General features: G+C 43.2%; 1 protein-coding gene across 2 annotated transcripts in view; it reads left to right on the top strand.

Moving 5' to 3' along the window:
* Window positions 1–9,235, top strand: part of pacs2 (phosphofurin acidic cluster sorting protein 2) — a 26,640-nt gene that overhangs the window by 10,061 nt on the left and 7,344 nt on the right. Inside the window, exons 2-18 of one of the 2 annotated variants that reach the window (XM_019872287.1) lie at window positions 2,234–2,321; window positions 2,481–2,570; window positions 2,689–2,814; window positions 3,155–3,317; window positions 3,685–3,758; window positions 3,843–3,923; window positions 4,376–4,435; window positions 4,531–4,667; window positions 4,826–4,916; window positions 4,995–5,054; window positions 5,188–5,312; window positions 5,411–5,543; window positions 6,417–6,521; window positions 6,591–6,697; window positions 6,928–7,082; window positions 7,611–7,721; window positions 7,974–8,082. In XM_019872287.1, the coding sequence (XP_019727846.1) occupies window positions 2,234–2,321; window positions 2,481–2,570; window positions 2,689–2,814; window positions 3,155–3,317; window positions 3,685–3,758; window positions 3,843–3,923; window positions 4,376–4,435; window positions 4,531–4,667; window positions 4,826–4,916; window positions 4,995–5,054; window positions 5,188–5,312; window positions 5,411–5,543; window positions 6,417–6,521; window positions 6,591–6,697; window positions 6,928–7,082; window positions 7,611–7,721; window positions 7,974–8,082 (1,815 nt within the window). Of the gene's footprint in view, window positions 1–2,233; window positions 2,322–2,480; window positions 2,571–2,688; window positions 2,815–3,154; window positions 3,318–3,684; window positions 3,759–3,842; window positions 3,924–4,375; window positions 4,436–4,530; window positions 4,668–4,825; window positions 4,917–4,994; window positions 5,055–5,187; window positions 5,325–5,410; window positions 5,544–6,416; window positions 6,522–6,590; window positions 6,698–6,927; window positions 7,083–7,610; window positions 7,722–7,973; window positions 8,083–9,235 lie in introns of both variants that reach the window. The other variant, XM_019872286.1, reaches the window with a different exon arrangement.

Below are 9,235 nucleotides of genomic sequence, written 5' to 3'. Positions count from 1 at the left end.
GTGTGTGGGTGTGTGTTGTGGGGTGTGTTTGTGGGGGTGTGTGTGTGTGTGTGTGTGTGTGAGAAAAAAAAATCAGCATCTGTCTAGTGCGTGCGACGCGGAACACCACGCAGCACAAACAGAGCAGATGGGAGGCGCAGCCGTGCACACACTCCAGGGTGTTTTTCGTTGGCAAACATTTTATTACACACACAGACGACATAAACAAACCCGGAAGCAGCTCAGCCAAAACCAACCTCACTTCGATTTGTATTTAATAGAGAACAGCATGAGATAGGAGGGGGTATAAGGAAAGCTAGATCTCAGTTAGTAATGAATCACAGATACAATATTTGGGATATATTGGGAATAAATTGTTGATCTAATTCCATCTGTATTTTACATTGAATACAGATCAGTAAGTCATCATTTTATCCATTTGACCTACACAACGAATGACATCCAAGCCTAGGCGTGGCTGGAAGAGATTTTAGTTCGGTCCGCCTTCGCATCCCGATCCCGAGCGGCACCGCACTCGGAACCGGAACACAGAATGCGCCTATTGTCATCGCGCACGCCGGCCGGAGAAGACAAAGCGCGCCTTGATGGGGGGCCAGCGGCGGCCGTGCCTGGGGCTTCTCGGGGCTCGTGTACCGCAATCCTGCTCTGAGAAAGGTCGCCTTTGAAAGATGCCTCAAACCTGGCATTGTTGTCCCGCTTGTCTCAATGTTTGCTTTTACTCCGTTTCATACGAAACCATTTTTTTTTGCGCTGCATGCGTTTTCTTTTTTTCCGCATTCGTAACTGTCATACCCGAATGATGAGTTTTTCAAGATACGAGACGCCGTTTATCCAATTTTCAGAATGTGTTTATTTATATTGAGTTGCCACTGAAAATGAAAAGAACAAGCAAGAAGAATTTGGGTGGATTGTTCAACGGTTCTTCAAAATGTTGAAAATAAAGTAAAGGTGAATTACACGTGTATTTAACCATGTCGGCCATCTTATGACGAAAACACAATGCAAAAAAAACACAAATGCGCGAGAACGAAACTAGCATCAGTGTGGGTGAAGTTAAAACCCTTTGAAGGGGAACTCAACCCAATATGTCAAAACTACGGCCCGACCGATTAATCGGCTGGCCAATTTAATCAGCTTATATTAGATATTCTAAAAACAGCAAAAATTGGCAAATTTTTACCAATTTTTGACTTTTGATTTTTTTTTATTACACATAAGACAAATGTAAAACATTCAAACTATTTTTTTCTTCCTATTTGTTGTAAAGTTAAGCATCATAAAACAGTTATGTTACGCCTCATAAAATCTGCCAAACAACAAGTTGCCTGCACAGTGTGACATGAGGCAAACCAAAAATAATCCAGAATAAAAAAATAGAAAAAAAGACAGATTCTGTTTCTGTGTGGCCACCCTGTCCTTTCGCTGCTGTGTGAGGCAGCAAGATGGCAAGAAAACAGCTTTTCAGCAATGGGGAAACCATTCGCTGGCAAATGTTTAATCGGTGAGGTCAGTGGTACAAAGTGCACCACGGGGCGCTCTCAAAAGGAGATGATTCATCGTGAGCCTCTTGGAATAATTTAGTTGAACAGAACCAAAGTGGGTCCTCCCCCACTAACTTTTGTCTCGTGCAGGAAGTGTCTCAAAACACCCCCTAAACTCCCACCGGCTGTCTCACACTCAGACAATGCCACCCCCGGGCCGGACCCCACTCCACAGTCTTCTCCAGGGTGCCCGTTTGGTTGTGTTGGCACAAGCCCCATGCTTGAGCCCAGGAAACTAGAATTACGTACTCTTCATTTATGTGATTAGTGTAGGTATCTGAATGCGTTTTACAAAGGTTTTCTGTTTGTATAATTCATTAGAAATCGTGTTTTTTTTAATCAAATTTTAATATGATGACTAAATAATGTTTTTCATTTTCATTTCTTCCATGCTAATATCATTGACATTTATTTGGGCTTTTCATTTTATTTTAAATACATTTGTGAGCTATGGGTTTGTGACACCCTTGGAGCGTCTTTTTTTTGTTGAAGGACTATATAAATAAACGTGAATTTTAAAATAACTGATACTGTATATCTGAATTCACGTCTACTTGTCATTCTATCTGCTGCGTCATGAAACAAAAACGAACGAATGGGTTGTTGTGACAGGGAAAATATCGCCCTCTGTTGAGAAATGTAGGTACTACAACAACTTCCAAACTGACATGTTGACTTTTTCCCCCCCTCAGGCTTTGCAGTCTGACTCTGAAAAAGCTGGTGGTGCTCAAAGAACTTGACAAGGAGCTCATCTCTGTGGTCATCGCTGTCAAAATTCAAGTAGGGAAAAAAAACGTGGCGATATGCTTTGATGTAGCACAATGAGTGAGTTGAAAAATACAAAACAGGAAGTGTGGTATTTATTAGTGGATGTGGTGTGTGTGTGTGTGTGTGTGTGTGTGTGTGTGTGTGTGTGTGTGTGTGTGTGTCTGTCTTCAGGGCTCCAAGCGCATCCTGAGGTCCCATGAGATCGTGCTCCCGCCCGCTGGGTCTGTAGAGACAGAGCTGGCCCTCACCTTTTCACTGCAGGTGCAAAGACATAACAACATCCTGTCCAATCACTCACACCAACTAAATCACACCCTCACTCAACTATTAAAATAACTGGCAGTTAAAAGTGACTTCTTGATGTTTTCCCCTCGATCAGTACCCACACTTCCTGAAGCGCGAGGGCAACAAGCTTCAGATCCTGCTGCAGAGACGCAAGCGCTACAAGAACCGCACCATTCTGGGCTACAAGACGCTGGCTGCGGGCTCCATCGACATGGCCGAGGTACCAGCAACCACTCACTTCCCGCAGAGACAAAGAACTTTTCAACCAGTTTTTATTTTAGTGATCAAATACTGTCGGTCTTTTCCAGTGGTTGTTAGCACCCGTAAGTCAAAGTCTGTCCCCCTTTCCTGCGGTGTTCCTCAAGGGTCAGTCTTATGACCCTTCTGTTTTTGCCATTTACATACGCTCTCTTAGAGCTGTCATTAGGAAATACGATCGTATGTGATACTACTTGTTTGCAGATGTCCTCAAGATTGTATTTTCTTGCAGTGGTGCCTACAAATACCTACTTGCTTATTTAGTTAAGAAGCGCATCCCAACATTTTTTGTCATCCCCCAGGTGATGCAGCACCCAACGGAAGGAGGCCAAGTGCTGCCTCTCTGCAGCCACCAGAAGGACCTCCTGGGGAAGGTGGCCGAGATCTGGATATTCTCACTCTCCAGCCAGCCCATCGACCACGAGGATGGCAGCATGCAGACCGAACACAAGATCAAATGCTCCGGTATCACCTTCAGTGTCCATCTCGACATTGGCTGTCTCCTCATTCACTCCCTCTCCCTAATCATGATATCGGAATTTTTATATAGTGCCCAATGAATAGTGGATCTTCCGTAATCGTAAATAAATAACTCATGGCTTTGTCCTTGCGCTTTCTGTCCTCAGGGTGCAATGTTGTAGACCTACTGGTAGCATATTAGCATTGTATCAATTCTCAAAATTGCTATGGAAATATTTTATAGTAATCTATAAAACTTGGTATTATTTGCTCAATATTTATTACGGAAGGTCCATCAGCGGACGTTTATCCAGGAAAGTTGGTATTATGTGACAGCATGTCTGAGTAGTGATAAATGATTCTTCTTGTGCAGATAACTACTCAGAGGAGGAGTATGAGAGCTTCTCCTCAGAGCAGGAGGCCAGCGATGATGCGGCACAGGCTCAGGTGAGATTGTCTCGATTAAAAGAGGGGGAAAAAAAACATGGACTGTAGTTAAAGCACTTTTCTGGGTATTTTGGTGGTCTTCAGGATCTGGAAGATGATGACTATGATGTGCGTAAGCCAAAGAAGCAGAGAAGGTCCATCGTCAGAACGGCATCCATCACAAGAGTTAGTAAAAAAAAATAAAATAAAAAAATGTAGCTAATCCAAAGAGGGTGAACTGTAAAATAAAGATAAGACTTGAGCTAAAATGAAAGCTAGCTTAAAGCAAGGGTAAAATGACAATTTCAACCCAAGGAAAAACTAGAAATAAAGCTACAGTATACATTAACGCAAACGCTAAAGCTTCACAAACTTAATCCAAAGCATGAAAATGAACTTGGAGTGAAAGCTAAAATGAACCTTAAGGCTGAAAAGAAAGGTAGCGCTAAAGCTACAACTAAGGGTAAACATGAGATGTAAGCTAAAGCTAAGATTAAAGCTAAAACACCCTAAACCAAAGTTAAAACTAAAGCTAATACTAAAGTGAGGGGGACGTCAACAAGAACTCTAACCTAAAGCTAATGCTGCACAGCGTGCAGACTTATTGTTGATTTTGTGTTCATTGTGTGGTCTTTTAGCAGCAAAACTTCAAGCAGAGAGTGGTGGCCCTCCTCAAGAGGTTCAGAGTGTCCGACGAGGTGACCAAAACGTCATGATAACGAAGACCGACTGGTCCTGCAGGAGGTAATACAGTTACATCGGTACATGTACTAAGTTTCTTGACTCGGAGCAGGATCCAGCCGAGGTTCCTCCTGAGGTGGAGGAGGAAGATCTGGACCTGGATAGTGTTGAGTTTGACAACCCCAGCGACAGCGGACCCGAGCTGGATGACGACGACAGCGTCCTCAGCACACCCAAACCCAAACTCAAGTAAGAATGTGTGAGAGTGATATGAACTTTTTTTTCTCTTAAAATATAGAAAATACTAAATGAAAAGAAAACTTGTTTCAAGACTCATTTTTATTATATACATCACACAGCATAGAAAATGAAAGGAGTAAAAAAAGTTTTTTATTGTACTATTTTAGGCCGTATTTTGAGGGTATATCCCTGTCCAGCTCGCAGACAGAAATCGGAAGCATCCACAGCAGCCGCAGCCACCGCGAGCCCCCCAGCCCGGTCAGAGCATCAATTTAGCAATCGTCAATACCATCGATCGTATTCATATTCACACGTTTGTGCACTTTTTTTTTTCAGATGGAGCCTGATAAAAACAAATGTGTTGGTGAGGACAATGTGTCTGACAATGTCTCCTACGTGAGTGCGACACACACACACACACACACACACACACACACACACACACACACACACACACACACACACACACATACACACACACAGAGTGATGCTGAGCAATATTAAAGGAAGCCATTCCAATTTTTCTCAGGAGCATCCAGAGGCCGTGACGCCGACCACGGAGCTGGAGATGGACAACATGGACACGTTCTTGGACAGACTTCCCCCGAGTGGCAAGATGACCAAGACGGAGTCGCTCATCATTTCGTCCAACAGGTCAACCAACTGGTCAGGAATATGTGGATTTTTTTTTTTTTTTTTTTTTATCCGTCCGTCCATACATTCTCTCTCATCCTCTTATTTGACTTTTCCAGGCAGGAGCCCAAGATGGCGGGCAGGCGAGGTCGCAGCACGTCGCTGAAGGAGCGCCAGCCCAGCCGGCCTCTGAACGAGCGGGCCAACAGTTTGGACAACGAGCGGGCGCTGGACACTCGCAGCCACTTGCAAGTAAGTGCACACTAACTGGGTTTTTTTTTTGGCTCAAATCGAGGTAGAGGTGGTACCATTTTGATCATTCGCACCCCCAATGGCTCAAACCAACACTTTCCCTGTGTAGTAATTATATACCGTATTTTCCGCACTATAAGGAGCTTCGGAGTATAAGGCGCACCTTCAACGAATGGCCTATTTTAAAACCGTTTTCATATATAGGGCGCACCGCATTATAAGGCGCGTGGAATAGAAGCTACAATAGTGGCTGCGGTTGCATTATGCATCCACCAGATGGAGCTATGCTAAAGGAATACAATACAATACAGGTTTATATTAAACTTTCACAACTGCTGCAGACGTAACAAAGCGCTTTACAGAACATTTCAAATACTATGTCCAAGAAATCAGAATATTGATCCCTATATAAGGCACATCGGCTTTTGAGAAAATCAAACGCTTTTAGGTGCACCTTATAGTGCGGAAAATGTGGTATATTGTGTAAGTAAATAATGTGGTTATTTTTTATTCATATCCGTTTTTTGAAAATGCTTTATTTTTAGCTTTTTTTAAATTTTATTTGCTTTAGTATTAGTTTTTTGTGTATTTCTTGTGTGCAGGATACATAAAAATATCAGTATTGTGAAGTTAAAAACAACAAAAATATTATTTTAACAATTGCAAAAACTGCAGTGCATCATACCGCATCTAAAGTTTGATGCGTCACAACCTTAAAGTCCACACTATAGGTGGACTCGCTCTCCATCCCTTGTTTCCGTCGTTGCCACTTTCTGAAGTGTGGCCTGAATTCCTGCTGAAAAATATTCCACATGTAACGGATAGATGGATGGATTCTTTTTTTTTTTTTTTTAATAATTAATTTATGTGCAGATTCCAAGGAAGACGGTGTACGACCAGCTCAACCACATCCTGGTGTCTGACAACCAGCTTCCCGACAGCATTATTCTCATCAACACGTCCGACTGGCAGGGCCAGGTGAGCTGACCCTCGGAAACGTCTTTTCTGGAGCTCCCGTTCCAAGCGCACCTTCTGCTCTCCCTTCAGTACCTGTCGGATATGCTCCAGAACCACCACCTGCCCGTGGTGTGCACCTGCAGCACGGCGGACATCCAGGCGGCGTTCAACACCATCGTGTCCCGCATACAGAGATTGTGAGCGCACTGTTGTACTTTTTTTTTTCCTCCTTGCTCCATTTTCGCTTGTTGCTAGGCAGAATTGGTTGAGCTCCATTGCGAGCGTTCCTTTTGCATGATCATTTGCAATCCTGAAAGGGTTAAATTCCAGATACGAATAATATATGTATGTGTGTATGTACATCAACTATCTGTTCAGAATAATTCTGTGTGCATGTCTGCGTGTGCGTGTTGGTGTGCGAGCGCAGCTGCAACTGTAACTCGCAGACGCCGGTCCCCATCAAGGTTGCGGTGGCCGGTGCGCAGCACTACCTCAGCGCCGTGCTCCGCCTCTTTGTGGACCACCTGACGCACAAGACCCCCGACTGGCTCGGATACATGCGCTTCCTCATCATCCCGCTGGGTGCGTACTCCTCTGTGTTTCTCCAATGCGTGTGTGGATGGAGAAGTCCAGTTGTCATTGCGCAGAATGTCGTCAGTGGGTTTCGGCGTTTTTGATGGGGATTTTGATGTAAAGGAGGCATTCAACTCCACTCAACCCTACAGTACTTACATGCATATATTCTTTATCCTCTCTGAAATATTACAGCACCTTACTGGGTTCTTAACAGTAGAAGTGGTCGAAGAAGCAGTTCTGTTTCTCAATTCGTGTCTGCATAACTATTATACCGCCTCCCGGTGGCCAAGGCAGGCACACAAGAAGGAGCAACACAATGGACTGAATTGCTGCATTAAATCCAAAGAGATCGCTCACAGACAAATTCTCAGAAATCAGCAGATGACTAAAGATTTACTTGATTGCTCAATTATACACTGAAATGCGCTTGCAACCCAGAGGCCCCATTATTTGTATACAAACGTTACAATTATTATTAGTACCGGTATATATAAATTTTTTTCTGTATGAAATGCTCTGTGCGGTTACGTCCAGGTCCACACCCCGTGTCCAAGTATCTGGGCACCATGGACTACAGATACAACGCTTTGTTCCAGGACGCCGCCTGGAAGGACCTCTTTCACAAGTCCGAGGCTCCTGTTGTCGGTAAGGAGGGCGGGGGGGCTCTCCATTCTTCAAGATGGCATTGAATTTTGCAACTGACAAAGAAGTGTTTGCCGCGTGTCCCAGAATATACATAATGACACTTGTGTTTATATAAATTATCAGGGAAAATGGAAGGGAAAAAACTGTGTGTGTGTGTGTGTGTGTGTGTGTGTGTGTGTGTGTGTTTGTGTGTTTGTGGGTGTGTGTGTTTGCGTGTGTGTGTGTGTGTGTGTGTTTATATGATGTGTGCAGTCCAGGAGAGTCCAGATGTGGTTTCCAGGGTGACTCAGTACATGCTGGGCGCCACTGGATTGCACCAGCTCCCCATCGCCGAGGCCATGCTCACGTACAAACAAAAGAGGTACAGTATTTTCTAATTCTATCCAGTATCTCGCAAAAGTGAAGATGCCGCCTTCACATTTTTTCAGAAATGTTTCACTCAATCTTTTCATGAGAGAACACTGAAGAAATTTTGCTAGTGTCCAGCTTTTCGAACTGTGGAAATTCACCATCCCCTCCAAACAACTCAAGACTCAGTCTTTCCAGTAAATCATACCGTATTTGCACAAATGTTTGGGGTGTGCTCACTTTTGTGAGATACTGGATACAGCATACAGTATTTATGTGTTTACATGAACAGTGGTGCCTTATGATACGAGTGACCCGACTTGACTAAATATTACTGCCGTACTGAGAAGCCAAGAGAGCAGATGAACATCCAATACAGTACATGTCTCTGATTTATATTGCCCCCAGGTGAACAATGAGCACAAATCAGAATGAGCAAAAAAAAAAAAGATTTTTTTGGTCTTTATTGTATGGTATATGTTAAGTATACATTAAAATATTCCAGTTCTTTTTATTCAAAACATGTTACATCAATTCTTTAAAAAAAAGTTTGTGGCAGTTGCAACGGCTAAATGGCATTTCCATTCATTTCAATGGAAAAAGATGATTTGACATACAAGTGTTTTTGAATGACAAGCGTGGTCAAGGTACAAGTGAAACTCATATCTCAAGGCATCATGGTATTTTCTCATTTACTAAATATGAAAATTAATTACGTGTTGTCCAAAGTCTGAATTGAGCTAACTAATGCTTCAAATGCACAAACTATACAAACTGCGAACTGACTTGGTTTTTTTGGGGGGGGGCATTTTCACAACATTAGGTAGACCTGCACAAGCTATTGAAAACCAAATACAGGATCAAATTTCGCTCATAATCATGGTTCTCAAAAAATTTTGGTCCAGAACGGGCTGAAGTAGGGATGGACAAATTTAATCTGGATTTTAGCTTCTCGTGATCATAAACAACACCGTGTGTGTCCGCAACTTCCTGCATTGTGAAAGCACCCTGAATGTGTGTGACGCACATTATTCTGCCTTCTCTAAGTGTACTCGAAGCTATCAAGTGACACCCCAGTTGGAGTTTACAGTCAAAATCAACATCCAACAAATACAATTACCAGGGATGTGTTCCTCGAGCCGGTCCTTGGCCTCGAGGACCGGCTC

This window comes from Hippocampus comes, unplaced genomic scaffold (assembly GCF_001891065.2).
Source record: "Hippocampus comes isolate QL1 unplaced genomic scaffold, H_comes_QL1_v1.1 scaffold92, whole genome shotgun sequence".
Lineage (NCBI taxonomy): Eukaryota > Metazoa > Chordata > Actinopteri > Syngnathiformes > Syngnathidae > Hippocampus > Hippocampus comes.
The sequence above is the reverse complement of the archived record's forward strand: the minus strand, read 5'-3'. Positions and strand labels throughout refer to the sequence as shown.